Genomic DNA, 16,139 nt, shown 5'->3' with positions numbered 1-16,139 from the left:
ACTTTATTATTATTTCATAATAAATTACACATATTTGACTATGATCATAAATTTATCATATAAATATCATATTATGAATGTAACAATTATTTTTACATATTGATTATTACAAATTATATAAATATATAATTAAAATTAAAAACTCGTTGGTTACCCGCTACACACACAGGTACCCGAAAATATTATGGATTTGGACACGAGAAAACACTACTCGTGCTCGCCCCTGCCCATTGCCATCCCTAAGCGGGGGTCTATCTCTAACTAAAATTTATCTTTAAGAATATAGAATGATTCTTGAAATTATTATTAGTTTAATTTGCATATAAATTCAAGTTCAATTAACCATAATAGTCATAAAAAACCTCTAATAGTCATAAACTACGTCTATCGATGATCAATAGTGTAAGGCTTCACTAGATCTTTAAGATTGAAAGTTTGATTCATCGGATTAATTCCTTACTAAAAATGATAAAAAATACTCTTAATAATACAAAAAATAATATCCGGAGATGAAATCAGATCATATTTAAATCCGATTGGAATAAAGTGAGTGAGTGACCGGGTGAGTTCCAAATCACTCCTATTACTACGAAGGACCCTAACCATGAAGGAGAGGATCTTCTAAATCCGAAAGCATATTCGATCTCATCATTAATTCAACAAAGACAATCTTGTAGGGTCAACGTGTGAAACAAGTTATTGCTAGTTGTTGTCTACTACTTGTGTAATAAACACCGACCATACAGTGTTTCACTACAACACAAACTCTCTCTCTCTCTCTCTCTCTCTCTCTCTCTCTCTCTCTCTCTATTTCTATATAAAGACACCCCTTCCACACTTCTATGGATCTGTGACTCCTCTCTCCTCCAATTTCTTTGGTTCTCATAACCTTTACCTCTTCCTTATCCAACCTAGTTGTCCCTTTACTCAGGTGCTCTACTTGCACATGAATCTCATCAAAAAGTTACAGTTTTTACTTCTGTTAATGCTACTTGCTGTGTTTTTTCATAGTAACTTGTTTCTGTTTGTTGGACTAGGATCAAACTTGCTCTATTTTGTGTCCTCCAACCATTAATTTCTCTAAGTCAAAGTTGCCCTTCTATTGGGTCCATGATTTTATGTTAAAGTTGTTTTCTTTTTAGAACAAAAGTTAGGTGGGTTTTGTATTTTGATTTTTGTGATGCGACCCTTTTTGTATTTAATTGGTTTTGATTTTGATAGGTGAAGGGCGAGTGAACGGTTACAATGGCGAACAGGAACTTGGAAAAAATGGCATCTATTGATGCACAGCTTCGGCAACTAGCTCCAGCCAAAGTGAGTGAGGATGATAAACTTGTTGAGTATGATGCTCTCCTACTGGATCGGTTCCTTGATATTCTTCAGGATTTACATGGAGAAGATATGAAGGAAACAGTGAGTTTTATCTCCTTTGGATTTGTTTTTTTGCTCAAATTTGGATTTGATTACTCACCTTTTGTTCTCAAGTGTCTCAATTTTGTTGTGGAAGCTAATATGATTTGTTTGGTGTGAAAAAGCTTGGGACTTTATATTTATTGAAGGGTTTTGGGTAGTGGGTTGGGTCTATTGGTTTGGAAAGTGTTAAGGAAACATAACTTTTGAAGGGGGGCTATTCTTTGATCAAGTGACTTTTTAAGGTGAAAATGCAGCTCATTCCTTTCAATTTAGTTAGTTTGAATCACTGGTTTCAATTTTCCCAATTAAGCATGTATGTTGAAAGTTTAAGCTTTTAAATTGAATTGATACAACTGAAACCACAAGGTTTGGGGTTAATTTGCATTCTAAGCTTTGTTTACTATAAATACTTTGCCTGTATGTTTGGCTTAACACTAAGGAGACAAAACATGAGTGATTGAGTCTTTGAGGTTCAGCAGGAGTATGATAGGTACGTAAAATGATATGAGGAATCTGATGGATATATATATATATAATATGGCTAAATATTTTGGTCAGTTGATTCATTTTGTTGTTGTCCTTAACTTATATATACCAGAATTTATGTGCTCGACCATTTCTCTTTGAACCGGAAAACTGTTCGGCAATGATAGTTAATTTGTTCTTGCACAGGTTCAAGAAATATATGAGCTTTCTGCTGAATACGAAGGAAAGCATGATCCCAAGAAACTAGAAGAACTTGGAAATCTAATAACTAGTTTGGATGCTGGAGACTCTATTGTTTTTGCCAAGGCCTTTTCCCACATGCTTAACTTGGCCAACTTAGCTGAAGAGGTCCAGATTGCTCATCGCCGAAGAAACAAGTTGAAGAAGGGGGATTTTGCTGATGAGAATAATGCAACTACTGAATCAGACATTGAAGAAACTTTCAAGAGACTTGTCGGGGAATTGAAGAAGTCTCCTCAGGAAGTTTTTGATGCACTGAAAAACCAGACTGTTGATCTGGTTCTTACTGCTCATCCTACTCAATCAATTCGTAGATCTTTGCTTCAAAAGCATGGAAGGTTTGCTTCAAAATTTAGCGTTTTTCAGTTTCATCTTTCTAATTCTTTTTTGTTACTTTTTGTGATGGGTTTACTGCAAAAGAAGAAATTTAAGCTTTCATCTGTTCCTGTGCTTTATAGGATCCGGAATAATTTAACTCAATTGTATGCCAAGGACATTACTCCTGATGATAAGCAGGAGCTTGATGAGGCTCTACAGAGGGAGGTGAATATCAAAACCCTTTGGATTTTGCTTAATTTATTTTTCAAACTTCTATAAATCTACCATTTATTTTATTTAATTTTCAAAATTCATTTTGTTACCCTTGTTCATGTAGATTCAAGCTGCCTTTCGCACTGATGAAATCAGGAGGACCCCTCCAACCCCTCAAGATGAGATGAGAGCAGGGATGAGCTACTTCCATGAAACAATTTGGAAGGGTGTACCCCAATTTCTCCGTCGTGTTGATACAGCTTTGAAGAATATAGGGATTAACGAACGTGTCCCTTATAATGCTCCTCTTATTCAATTTTCTTCTTGGATGGGTGGTGATCGTGATGGTAGGTTCTTAACTTCTACCATTAATATTTCTTGGTACAAGGAGAAATGAAAGATATGCAAATTATCTTCAAAATGCTATAGTAAAATCTATTTCATTTTAAAACAAATATTTGTTGAATGACAATAAGAGGAGGGGTATGTTGTGAAGTTTGAAATGACAAATGTCACCTCTCAAATATCGACTGCTAGCTGAGTATTTTTAGTTAATTTGTGATTTGTTATATATACAATGATATTATTAAGGTTCTCTAATGCTGATGCCTGAAGGTCGTGTTTCTAACTATGTGTAATATGATGCAGGCAATCCAAGAGTAACTCCTGAAGTGACAAGGGACGTTTGCTTATTGGCTAGAATGATGGCTTCTAATTTGTACTATTCCATGATCGATGATCTTATGTTTGAGGTAATTGTTGCTGCCCAAAAATTTTAAGATGCTCACTGTGGATGGTTTAATACTTTGGGATCAATTTGCTGATTTCCCTTATTGTTTCTGTAGTTGTCAATGTGGCGCTGCAATGATGAACTACGTATTCGTGCAGATGAAATTAGCAGGTCTTCGAAGAAAGATGCTGTTGCAAAACACTATATAGGTGTTCACTAAAATCTCTTTTTAAATTAAAGGGATAGCTGTTATACTTTATTGAGTAATAATCTCCAAATTATGATATCTACTTAGCATACTTGCATCATAATGGAACAAGCTGTTAAGTGCTTGATGAATTATTATTTTAATCTTTCAGAAAGTGGTGTAAATTGTGTATATGTTGATTAGTTCACTTTTGTGATATTCTTTGCTTCATTCATGATACAGAATTTTGGAAAATCATACCCTCAAGTGAACCATATCGTGTGATACTGGGTGAAGTCAGGGATAGGCTCTACCGGACGCGTGAGCGTTCTCGTCATTTGCTAGCTCAAGGATACTCTGACATTCCAGAGGAAGAAACTTTCACCAATGTTGAGGAGGTATATCCATTGTTTTTTATTTTATTTTAAGAAGAAACACAATCCATCTGCCAATTTTAGCACTTTAAAATCATAATGTTTGAATTGTCTATTAATGCCTTCACTGTTTGCTTATCAAGTTTGTGAAGAATATCTGAAAACCTCCTGAGTTGATAATACAGTTTTGTTAACATTGTTGGATTTCCATAAATACTTATACTAAGTTAATTTGTTTTTCAATATGGTGGGTTATGAATAATGAAAGAGCAAATTGAACAAGGATAAGTTGTATGAACCATTATGTTCTATTGCATGTTAGTTTTTGACTGAATTAATAATTTTATGCTTTATTTTGCATTGTTCTTGGAACAGTTCTAATACTGTTATCATTCTTTCTGTAGCAAATATCTTTAACTAACAAATATACTAACTAAAGTGGATTTTTTTTCCAGTTCTTGGAACCTCTTGAACTGTGTTATAGGTCACTCTGTGTTTGTGGTGATCGGGCAATTGCTGATGGAACCCTTCTTGATTTCTTGAGGCAAGTCTCCACTTTTGGATTGTCACTAGTGAGGCTTGATATCAGGCAAGAGTCAGACCGTCATACTGATGTGTTGGATGCCATTACTAAACACCTAGGAATTGGCTCATACCAGGAGTGGTCTGAAGAAAAACGGCAGCAGTGGCTCTTGTCTGAACTGAGTGGCAAACGACCGCTGTTTGGACCCGACCTTCCCCAAACTGAAGAAATTAAAGATGTTTTGGACACATTGCATGTCATAGCAGAACTACCACCAGACAACTTTGGAGCATATATCATATCAATGGCAACTGCACCATCTGATGTGCTCGCAGTTGAACTTCTGCAACGTGAGTGCCGTATCAAACATCCATTAAGAGTTGTTCCATTGTTTGAGAAGCTTGCAGATCTTGAGTCTGCTCCGGCTGCATTGGCTCGGTTGTTCTCAATAGACTGGTATAGAAATAGGATCAATGGGAAGCAAGAAGTCATGATTGGATATTCGGATTCTGGAAAAGATGCTGGAAGGTTCTCTGCAGCATGGCAGCTATATAAGGCTCAAGAGGAGCTTATAGAAGTAGCCAAGAAATTTGGTGTTAAGCTAACCATGTTCCACGGTCGTGGTGGAACTGTTGGAAGAGGTGGTGGTCCCACTCACCTTGCTATCCTGTCTCAACCTCCAGAGACAATTCATGGATCACTTCGTGTTACAGTCCAAGGTGAAGTTATTGAGCAATCATTTGGAGAGCAGCACTTGTGCTTTAGAACACTTCAACGTTACACTGCTGCTACTCTAGAACATGGAATGCATCCTCCAATTTCTCCCAAACCCGAATGGCGTGCTTTAATGGATCAGATGGCTGTCATTGCTACAGAGGAATACCGTTCTATTGTATTCCAAGAACCTCGCTTTGTTGAGTATTTCCGCCTGGTAAGAGATCTACAATGACATATTTTTTCTTCCCATTTTTACTCAATTTAGTAATCTGACATTTAAGTTTAACAATCATTACCAAACTTGTAAAATGCAGGCTACACCAGAGTTGGAGTATGGCCGGATGAATATTGGAAGTCGACCAGCAAAGCGAAGGCCAACTGGAGGTATTGAGACACTCCGTGCTATTCCTTGGATCTTTGCCTGGACACAAACAAGGTTTCATCTTCCTGTATGGCTAGGCTTTGGGGCAGCATTCAGACAAGTTATTACTAAGGATGTTCGGAATCTTAATATGCTGCAAGAGATGTACAATCAATGGCCTTTCTTTAGGGTCACTATTGATTTAGTGGAGATGGTGTTCGCCAAGGGTGACCCAGGCATAGCTGCTTTGTATGATAGACTTCTTGTTTCAGAAGATCTGTGGTCATTTGGGGAGCAATTGAGGACCAAGTTTGAAGAAACTAAGAAACTCCTCCTTCAGGTAAACCAACTTTTACCATGTAACATTTATTGAATCCATTTCTGAAAATAGAGATGCACTCAGCACACAACAGAAGCTAAATTTATTTTTTCTGCTGTATTATATAGGTGGCTGCCCATAAGGATCTTCTTGAAGGAGACCCTTACTTGAAGCAAAGACTCCGTTTGCGTGATTCTTACATCACTACCCTTAATGTTTGCCAAGCTTACACATTGAAACGTATCCGTGATCCAAACTATGATGTGAAGCTGCGTCCCCACATCTCGAAAGAGTGTATAGAGATAAGTAAAGCTGCTGATGAACTTGTAACACTGAACCCAACAAGTGAATATGCCCCTGGGTTGGAAGACACCCTCATCCTCACCATGAAGGGTATTGCTGCTGGACTTCAGAACACTGGTTAAACCTGAGTTTCCGTCTCTTCTTTTATTTCCTGTTTTCTTGCATCAAACCTTCCCAGAGATCATAATTCTAGTTGCAACCACCAAAAGTGGATGCGAGGTGTTCCCTTATGTTCATCATGAGGTATAAGTTATGTTTCCTTACTTTGCTTTATAATGTAATTGGTTGCGCTTGAATTCCGAAGAGATAGTGCTCTTCCACACGATGATGAATGTGTGTATGCAACTGATCATTACATTTCAATAAGAAATTATGTTGTTGTATCACTAGTTTCCAGCTACTATTAATTAAAGTTGCATCTTATATTTGATGCATGCATGTTATTACATAGTTACAAATTGTTGGAATTGGATCCAGGGAAGGAATATGAGATATTTCTGGTAATCTAAAATCAAATACAAGAAAGATGGATGGATATGTGGCTTCAACATCAAGAGATTTTGCAATATTAAATATGGATGAGTATGCATGTAATTATACACTTTATACAAGTAAACCCTTTGTTTCAGTTGAGATCATAATGTTTGAAGTTTGCAAATATAAAAGAAAACCCTATTCTTGTTGGAACTGGTTCACTAGCTAGACAATTCAATGTATGAGAATTTCACTTAGTGAAACCTGAGAGGTTAGACAGAACCTTACTAAAGATTATAATATATCTTAAAATTCACATTTGTTGTTAGATCTCTACTTGTAATGATCTATATTTGTCATGGACATGAAAATACCTTAATGACCAATGTAAAATTCAATTCCATTATCTCTACTTCTTCAAATAAGTTATTTTCGAGGATTTAATATGTATACAGTGTATTTTATACTTTCAGTAAATCATTCATCATTCATATGTTAAATCACAATTGACTTTCAAACAAATAAAACTAATATAAATAAATAGTAGATGATGTGCTAACAATATAAATTTTTTATATTTTCGGTACATAGATTTTAAACTCAATTTTCATTTAAGTGAAGTATAAATTCTTCAAGTAATATAAAATATTGTAATTAATGGAAATTGCAAAATCAAAAATATTTTTACCACCCCTAATTTATAATGTAACTCAATTAACTTAAAAAAAAATTGTTTTCTTTTGTCACAAACATTGTTTTACAAAATTATGGAGACAATTTTTTGGTAGAAGAAAATTAATTGACTAACTCATAATCGATCCCGTTTTATTGTTGTAGGTGTGTTTAACACAAATAACTAAAAAGCTAGCTAAAGGCCAAAATATTAAGGGTCGAAAATTCTTTATGGATAATTAAATTAGATAGTAAATATTAGCCTAAGAGCATAAAGCACATCCATTTATTGAATTAGAAATTTTTTGTTAAGCATTTTCCATAAAATAACTACTAATATTTTTATCAAGAGAATTTATTGAACAATTCTATCCCAAACTTTATACCACTTCATTTGCCTTTTATTTTTATTGGTAATTTATGTTTTACTTTTTGGATCAACAAAAAATATAATTACATAAGTAATTCAAAATGTGAGACAAAAAGATGCAGCTTCTTTAATCATATTGTCAAGTTACTGCAAAATTTGATTTTTATAAATGACTCAAAATTGCATGAGGAGAAGTACAAAAAATAAAAAATCCAAAAAATAAAAAATTATGTATAAATTTTAAAGTAAAATGACGACAAAAGAAAAAGCACAAGAGGTGCATAGAGAAAAACAAAAGTAAAGTTATTGCAAAAGGTTCCTTCTAGAAATTCATACATTTTCAAAAGACGGTGTTGAGTAACACTTTGATCTGAAACAGCGATGGCGATGAGGCAGAGACGAACGCAGCCGTCGGATCTTCCGGCACCGCCGTACTCGAAGGAGGACAAACCGGTGAGATCATCGAAGGATGAAGGGTTAGGTTGGTTGTTTCCGTTTGTAGGTCTTGGAATACTTCGATACATGAGTGCCACTTCTAACATTATCCATGATTGTGATGAGGTTTTCAATTATTGGGAACCTCTTCATTTTCTTCTCTTCAAATCTGGCTTCCAAACATGGGAATACAGGTATACAACCTTCACTTTCATTCATCATCATTATTATGTTTTTTTTTTGTTTTTCTTTCATCTTTATTTATGTAGTCTAGTGAATAATCTATTCAAGGTTTCAGCAAAAATTCATTAAGTATTTTAAGCTTACTTGCATGGTTCCTCATAGTGATGGATAATGTGTTGTGAATGTAAGAGAGAGATAACAAGAGAGTTGTGATTGTGATATGAAAGATATAGAGAAATAGATAAGGTGTAAAAGGGGTGTATGAGAAAAAGTGGTAACAATATAAGGCTTGTTGTGGTATAGGTAATATGACATGCATTTGAGTGATGTCATGTACTCTTATCATGTTTGTATTGTGTAAATACACACGTTTATAGTGGTAGCAAGTATGTAGCCCGCACGGGTAAAGCAGCCATTTTGGAATGCCCATGCATCATAGATCGGCAAGCTCTCTTGTTGTGAGGACCGAGGAATGTTCCTAGAAGATATGAACATAAAGAGAATTGTATGATTTATTTTATAACTTTTTGTGGCCAGTGTGTTACTTTTTTTAATATAAGATAGGTGGGGGAAGAGAAATATAATGTCTATTTTGTTGATATGTAAACATCGTATGTGCATGAAGCTTGTATTTGCGAGGAGAAGAAATTCGTTTAAAAATCTCATTTTGATTATGCGAACATTGGGTTTTGTCTATAATTTGCAAGAAACGGATGAAAGTAAGGCTTTTTTATTTATTTAATCACTTATAAGATAAAAACTTTTGTCACTTCAGTTCAGCCCCATGTTTCTGCATGTTGTTGTTGATAAATGCTATCTGCAAATTTCAGTTCCCAGTTTGCTCTGCGGTCGTATCTGTATCTTTTATTTCATGAGATTGTAGCTCGACCTGCTTCCTGGCTATTTGCTGAGGACAAGGTAAGATTCAAACTGAGTTTATCTATTTATTACAGAGCAGAAACTTTACAAGGCTGGTGGTGATTTATTGATGTGCAGTTCTCTATGTTGCTTATACTTGTTATCATTGTCTTATTCTGTTGTAGGTGAGAGTATTCTATGCTGTAAGACTCTTTCTCGGCCTTCTCTCTGTGATCACAGAAACTGTTTTGGTGGTAGCTATTTCTCGAAAGTATGGAAAGCGACTTGCCTCATACGCACTTGCAATGTTGTGCTTAACCAGCGGCTGTTTCTTTGCTAGCACAAGTGAGCTTTTGACTCCTCTATTCCAAACTTTGATTTATTGGCATCCTTATTCTCCTTGTCATTATGCATTTATTGATGATCCTCCTCACCCATGCTTAAACAATCCCCTTATAAAGCAAACTAACTAACACCTAAATAAATGTTGATGTTGACTACTATTATGTCTGTTAAGATTCACTCTTCCAGTTTGAAATGTGGGACTCGATTTTGCTAACTTTCTTCTTTTTCAATTGTTTGTCATATCTAGGTTTCTTGCCAAGTTCGTTTTCTATGTATGCAATATCTCTCGCTTCAGGTTTATTTCTTCTTGATAAACCTGCTGCAGCAGTTGCTGTTTCTGCTATTGGTGTAATACTTGGGTGGCCATTCTCAATCTTGGCCTTCCTTCCTGTGACACTTTATTCATTATCTAGAAACTTCATTCGGGCATTTATTGCTGGGGCTGTTACATCTATTATTCTTCTAGTAAGTTTACTCAACAAATAGAATTTTTACTCACATTCTCTTCCTCTGGCTGTAAATTGTATATCTATACCATCTAATGTTGTATATACTATAGCTATGCTTTCATGTTAGTATGTTGTTAAAATTGATCTCCTTTACAATGGTGACATTTTTTTTACAGGCATCATCAATAGTTATTGACTTTTATTACTACGGTAGATGGACTTCGTCTGTCTTGAATATTTTAATATACAACGTACTTGGAGGCGGTGAAAGCCATCTATATGGGACCGAAGGACCACTTTATTACCTGAGGAATGGATTTAACAATTTCAACTTTTGTTTTGTTCTTGCTCTGCTGTTCTTGGCGATTTTTCCTATTGCAAAGAAGAAATATGCACCAGACCTACTGATTGTGGTATCTCCTATATATATTTGGTTGGGGTTTATGTCTTTGCAGCCACATAAAGAAGAAAGGTATGGCAAAAAATTTACCTGATATTCTGTTGCAAGTTTAATAATACTATGCCATTTTAGCAAAACATTTTATAATTCTTGTACACTTGCACAATGTATATGCCATGCATATTGTTGTGCTTTATTATGAAATAGAAATGGATATCAGTCTCTTAGTTCCACTATCAACCTTCCATTTTAGGTGATCCTAATTTTTTTCCCATTTTGGAAATGGAAGTTTAGACAGTTATGCTTAGAAAGATAGGAATTGCTTGTGGATTGGAGTACTCACCTATAGTTAATGGAATTGGAAACCTTGTTATCCTCTTCTGATAAAACTGAGCCTGGCATTATAATTTGGGTTTGATAATCTTGGTTTAGTTATACTTAACACTGCAATATTAGTTTTTTTATTTAATTTTAGGCCTAAGTAGTTAAACGATGTGGATAGGCATAGGGTACTCATTTTTGTCTTATTCCTTTAGCCTGTGCATTTGGATGATTTAATTATGGTTTTCATATTTGATTTTGTTATTATAAAATCTACATACACAACATCGATAACTGATTCCATTTTCTTCTCTTCCATTTATGTTTTTTATATATGAAGGTTCCTTTATCCAATATATCCACTCATTTGTGTTGCTGCTTCAGCTGTCATGGAGAGCTTCCCTGATCTTTTCCGTGACAAATATAATTCATACAGTAATTCTATAGCAGTGAAGGTGAGATCATCAATTTAATTGGATTTAGAAAGATCTCAACATATCTTATACGGAACCATTTTAAGTGAATTATGGATTGCATTCTTGCCTAATGCAGGCAGCCAAAGTTCTGAGGCCAGTGGTTCTTGGCCTAATATTATGTGCATCTCATGCTCGTACATTTTCTCTGATTAATGGTTACTCTGCTCCCATGGAGGTTTACAAGATTTTAGAGCACCATGATGATGCAGGAACGGGTGAGGGTCAATACTTGGGTGACATTGCTTTCTCTACATTTTGTATGGCCAAAAAGATAACTTTTTAAATGATGAAATGGAATAGGATCAGAGGTTATTATATCATACCAAAAGCTTCAGTTTTCAAGGATTATTATGTCTTTAGAAGGATTTACTGAATACAAACTAAAGGGTACTCCAAGTCTTTGAAGTTCTTTCCCTTAATGGATTATTTTTATAAAAAGAAAAGAAACTAAAAGGTCTTGAAGGGACTAAGACTTCTGTGTCGCTTAAATTTGTAGTTTGTAACATTCAACCCGGGGTGATTTCACCTCATAAACTGTGTGGAAACTGAATGACTGATAATTATGTTTTTTAAACTGAATATTGTAATGAACATGGATTCAAACAGTTACTTCAATTTTCATCCTGACATTTAATTACATTCAATGTGTGCTTCAGGCTGTGAGTATGCTTTTCATGCTCAAAGTCAAGTTTCCAGTTCCAATATTTTGTTAAGGCTTTATTCACTATCTTCTAATTTTATATAATTCTGTTATTGCTCTCTGGAATGTTAAATCTTGTCATTATCTTCCACTGAAAGCTTCTGTATCAACTACTTATATGGATGAAATTATTTTTTAGTAGCACTTTGGAGACAATCCCACTCTACTGGGGAAAAAGAGAGACTTGCATATCATTGTTTCTTTGAATTTCAGGTTCTGTGCTTTGCGTTGGAGGTGAATGGCATCGCTTTCCATCATCATTTTTCGTCCCAGATTATGTGGGACAAGTTAAATGGATCGATGATGGGTTCCGAGGTCTTCTTCCCCTCCCATTTAATTCTACTCTTGGTGGGACTGCATCAGCACCGCCATATTTTAATAACAAGAACAAGGCATCAAATGAACAATATGTATGCCCTCTTAAACTTCTTTATATATGTACCAGTTCTTTCCTCTGTTGTCTTGTTTTTGTTAGAAGGGAATTGACCAGTGACTACCTTTGATTTGGCAGCTCCACGACATAGATGCTTGCACTTTCCTTGTCGAGCTCCAGCTACAGCGACCTTACCTCACTCGTGGAAGTGACTTGTCAAAATGGGAGGTAAAAGTCATTTTTTAACTCATCTTATTGCAAATACCCTTTTTAATTTATGTTTCTTCTGATTGTTTGGGTTTTTTGTGAACTTTCAGGCTATTGCTGCATTACCTTATCTAGACAGGGAGCTTTCACCAGCTTTATATAGGTCCTTTTTCATCCCTCACCTGTGGCAAGAGAAGAATGTTTTTGGCATGTATAAGCTGCTTAAAAGAATAGCACCCAAATGATCTAGGGGTCAGTTAGTCCTTAAATATGTTGACTAAAACTTTTATTGAATTCTTGTGTCATTTAAACTGTAAGCAACCAAAATAGATTAGAGGAAAATGTAAGGCATTTAGCAAAAAAACCTTTTTTGTTTAGTCTGAGACAGCTTGTAGAATGTAGGATGTCCTCTTTAATGAATATTTTGATGTAGTTTTGACTTTTGGTCACCCTTAAATTTGTGATATTAACATGCTAATGTCCTATTAACACAATTTTTGAGCTTGTTTCCTTTTTACTTTCCAAATTACAGGTGCTTAATTTATTCTCATATACCACTAACACCAATTCATAGTTCTTAGCTCTTGACATGTGTGTTAAGTCATTTGACATTCTGTTTAAATAGGCTCAATCTATGAAACTCCCTTTAGTTTGAGCTGGTATAAGTAAAATGGGTTTGTTAATGGCACTCTGGAACGAATCAAGAGAAACGTAGCATTGGAAAAACAAATGTGTGGTAGAACAAATAATGTAGTACTATTAATAGTGAAATAAATTAAAAAGTTTTAAGATAATAAACATAGATGATATTTTCCTTTTCCTTTATTAAGTTAGGATATGATAGAAAGTTAGTGTAGAAATCTTCTCATTTTTTCTTTTACTCATGTCTTTCATGTGATATTTTGAATAACGTTATGAATGATTTATATGACCTTATAAATGATCTTGTGTTAATGTTAAATAATTTGGTTGTTGTAACTTATATTTTCATTATTTTTCTGGTCAGAAACCAAATCTTCTGAATGGATTAAACTTGGTTTGAAATTATTAGTAGAAAACAAATTAACTATATATTAAAAATGCTAGCTATTAAATGCATTGTATCAATTAGTCAAGTGTAAATTATAATTAGATATTATAAAATAATATTGTGATGTAGACCTACATTTTTTTTTTTGTCAAATATTCAAGTTTTATATATTTTATTTTAATGAATTAGAATATCTTTTTTGTATTGAATGTATTGAATGTATTTTATATTGTAATTTTTTATTAAATGCTTATATATTTTTTAAATGAACGAATTGATGGTGTATTTGGTGATTCGTACATATATTTGAACATAACAGTTATAAAAAATAATGAACATGATAGTTTTAAAAACTATTGGAAATTAATTGATAGAATGAAGTTGTATTGATGGAAAAGGAGCCTAAGAGAATATATTCATGTGGAACAATAGACTATTGGTTTGTAACTGGTATATGAACAATAGGTATGTAGTTTTTTTATTAATAAAAGGATAAATTATATATAAAAAAATTATGTCTATTCAATTAATTAAGTATTCGTTAAGCCTGTTTTATCTTTACATAGTAATATAGATATTATTTTTTTATCAGTAATTGTTAGTATGTTAGTTGTTAGTATTTTGTTGTGGTGACACTTCACCATCAACCTCTTTTATCCTAACCATCAAACCACATTCATTTTTTGTTGATGGTGGCACTCGAACCCACACTCTCCTGCACTTTATTCATTAGGTCTTCACTTTTCATCATCAAACTTCCTTATGACACACAATATAGATATATTTTTAAATAGGTATCTGATAGTAAATGATCACCAAATTATTTCCTCAAAAAATTGGTCACCAATTAAATCTATTAAAGAAATTGGTCACCCCGACTAAATCATAGAGATAAAATGGTCACCATATTAATCCTCCATTATGACGAATTTAATGAAAATGATTAATGCAGGTGTCACGTTATCTTTTCTGATTTATTTGGTGTCAAATTTTGCCTAACTTAGTTGCAATATCATTTTTGAAGGGCCTATTTGACTTTATACACGGTAAGAAAAAAACGCTGTGGAGGAACTAGGCATTTCCTCCCTATGGAGTAGTGTATGGACAAGTCTTTGGCAATCAACGAAGGAGTTAAAAATACATAAATTTCCTCCACATGGGTTATTTCACCCTTTTAAATATATTTTTTAATTAAATTTAATATTACATCAACCAACGAGACATTAATCTAGTGGAGTGTAGATATTATTAAATCTTCATAATACTTCATTTGATTCCTAAAAATTAGGAAATAGTTACAAACATAGATTAATTTCTTAGTGAATGGAAAAAAAAGATGTTATATGAAAGGCAAATAAAATTCTCAGTCTCACTTTTGAAGCTACATTCTAAGCATGCCTCACTCCACAAAATTCCTTCCCTCTTTTCTCATCTTCCTCCTCTTCTTCTTCATCTCTCTTTCCTATGCAAAATCTCACACCTTCTCACGAACCATATCCCCTTCAACGGTAGGACTCAACCAAGAGAAACTTAGCCACCTCCACTTCTACTTCCACGACGTCATCGGCGGCCGGAACCAAACCGCAGTCAGAGTTGCAGCCTCTCCAGCCACCTCCACTTCCCCGACGGGGTTCGGATCGGTGGTGATAATGGACGATCCCCTGACGGAGCAGCCTGAATGGGGTTCCAAAGAAGTGGGAAGAGCACAAGGTATCTATGCTTCTGCTTCGCAGACTGAGCTTGGTTTCCTCATGGTGTTGAACTTCGCTTTCACCCAAGGGAAGTACAATGGCAGCACCCTCAGCATTGTTGGGCGGAACACGGTGGCTTCCGCCGTTAGAGAGATGCCAGTCGTCGGTGGCAGTGGGCTGTTCCGATTTGCTCGTGGGTATGCTCAAGCCAAGACTTATGCTTTGGCTGAATTGGAAGCTGTTGTTGAGTACAATGTTTATGTATTTCATTATTAAATGTTGTTTTTTAACTACTAAATATAATAATAAATAGTTGTTTCATGTTCTCTATTGATGCATTATTGGATGGACAATATCTTTATTATATTATGAGAAAAAAATGTTTTAATCCATAGTATTATTACTATGAGTTTTATATACAAATATACAATCGTGTATGTATACAAAATGTTAAGTGTAAATTATGATTGAACACTTTTCATGACTTTTTTAAAATGATTGTGCCATCAGTAACCAAATTTGTTAATACTATTAATCATATAGTTTATAACTTCATAAATTTAAGTGAAAAGTATTGAGTTGTGTCTCATCTCATCATTATTATTTTTATTTCCAAACCAATGTAAGATATTTTTCTTTGCATTCAATTTGAAAGGAGGTACCCCTAATTGTGAGAAAATTAGCTAAAAGTGTCAACAAAGCCGGTGGAGAAATTGAAAATATAGAGCAAGTTTTGTCCTACTAAATATAGTGAAAGAAGGTACAGACCACATGATCATGATCTACTATCACAAAGTATATTATGTATATTATCCCAAACTAATAATATAAAAAATTTAGAAAAAATAATAAATATTTAATTTTTTTAATTAATATAACATATTAGCATTGGTTTGGGACAATTATTCTACAAACTAGAGCAGCAAGGTTGTTCTTTATCCTTATATAAAGCATGTGGATTTCATAATATC

At 34.2% G+C, this 16,139-nt stretch overlaps 3 protein-coding genes across 4 annotated transcripts; all 3 read left to right on the top strand.

Annotated features, from left to right (window-relative positions):
* On the top strand, positions 804 to 6,614 carry LOC109325302 (phosphoenolpyruvate carboxylase, housekeeping isozyme). 2 transcript variants are annotated; one of them, XR_002105117.1, is made up of 12 exons: positions 804 to 931; positions 1,222 to 1,413; positions 2,086 to 2,477; positions 2,598 to 2,682; positions 2,795 to 3,017; positions 3,319 to 3,422; positions 3,516 to 3,609; positions 3,831 to 3,985; positions 4,417 to 5,415; positions 5,516 to 5,902; positions 6,010 to 6,399; positions 6,432 to 6,614. XR_002105117.1 is itself a non-coding variant. In XM_019557585.1 (11 exons), the coding sequence occupies exons 2-11, from the start codon at positions 1,246 to 1,248 to the stop codon at positions 6,304 to 6,306; spliced, it is 2,904 nt and encodes a 967-aa protein (XP_019413130.1). In that variant the 5' UTR covers positions 804 to 931; positions 1,222 to 1,245; the 3' UTR covers positions 6,307 to 6,614. The 2 variants fall into 2 exon arrangements, 1 of the variants encoding a protein (XP_019413130.1); XM_019557585.1 differs by having other exon boundaries at positions 6,010 to 6,614.
* LOC109325797 (dol-P-Man:Man(6)GlcNAc(2)-PP-Dol alpha-1,2-mannosyltransferase) lies at positions 7,972 to 12,951 on the top strand. The gene is made up of 10 exons (XM_019558360.1): positions 7,972 to 8,329; positions 9,149 to 9,236; positions 9,362 to 9,521; positions 9,769 to 9,986; positions 10,147 to 10,442; positions 11,032 to 11,146; positions 11,244 to 11,382; positions 12,081 to 12,277; positions 12,379 to 12,468; positions 12,558 to 12,951. Exons 1-10 carry the CDS (start codon positions 8,082 to 8,084, stop codon positions 12,690 to 12,692), a joined length of 1,686 nt encoding a protein of 561 aa, XP_019413905.1. The 5' UTR covers positions 7,972 to 8,081; the 3' UTR covers positions 12,693 to 12,951.
* LOC109363384 (dirigent protein 22-like) lies at positions 14,819 to 15,496 on the top strand. Its single transcript, XM_019609632.1, has one exon. The coding sequence runs from the start codon at positions 14,872 to 14,874 to the stop codon at positions 15,442 to 15,444; it is 573 nt and encodes a 190-aa protein (XP_019465177.1). The 5' UTR covers positions 14,819 to 14,871; the 3' UTR covers positions 15,445 to 15,496.

This window comes from Lupinus angustifolius, chromosome LG13, assembly GCF_001865875.1.
Source record: "Lupinus angustifolius cultivar Tanjil chromosome LG13, LupAngTanjil_v1.0, whole genome shotgun sequence".
Lineage (NCBI taxonomy): Eukaryota > Viridiplantae > Streptophyta > Magnoliopsida > Fabales > Fabaceae > Lupinus > Lupinus angustifolius.
The sequence above is the reverse complement of the archived record's forward strand: the minus strand, read 5'-3'. Positions and strand labels throughout refer to the sequence as shown.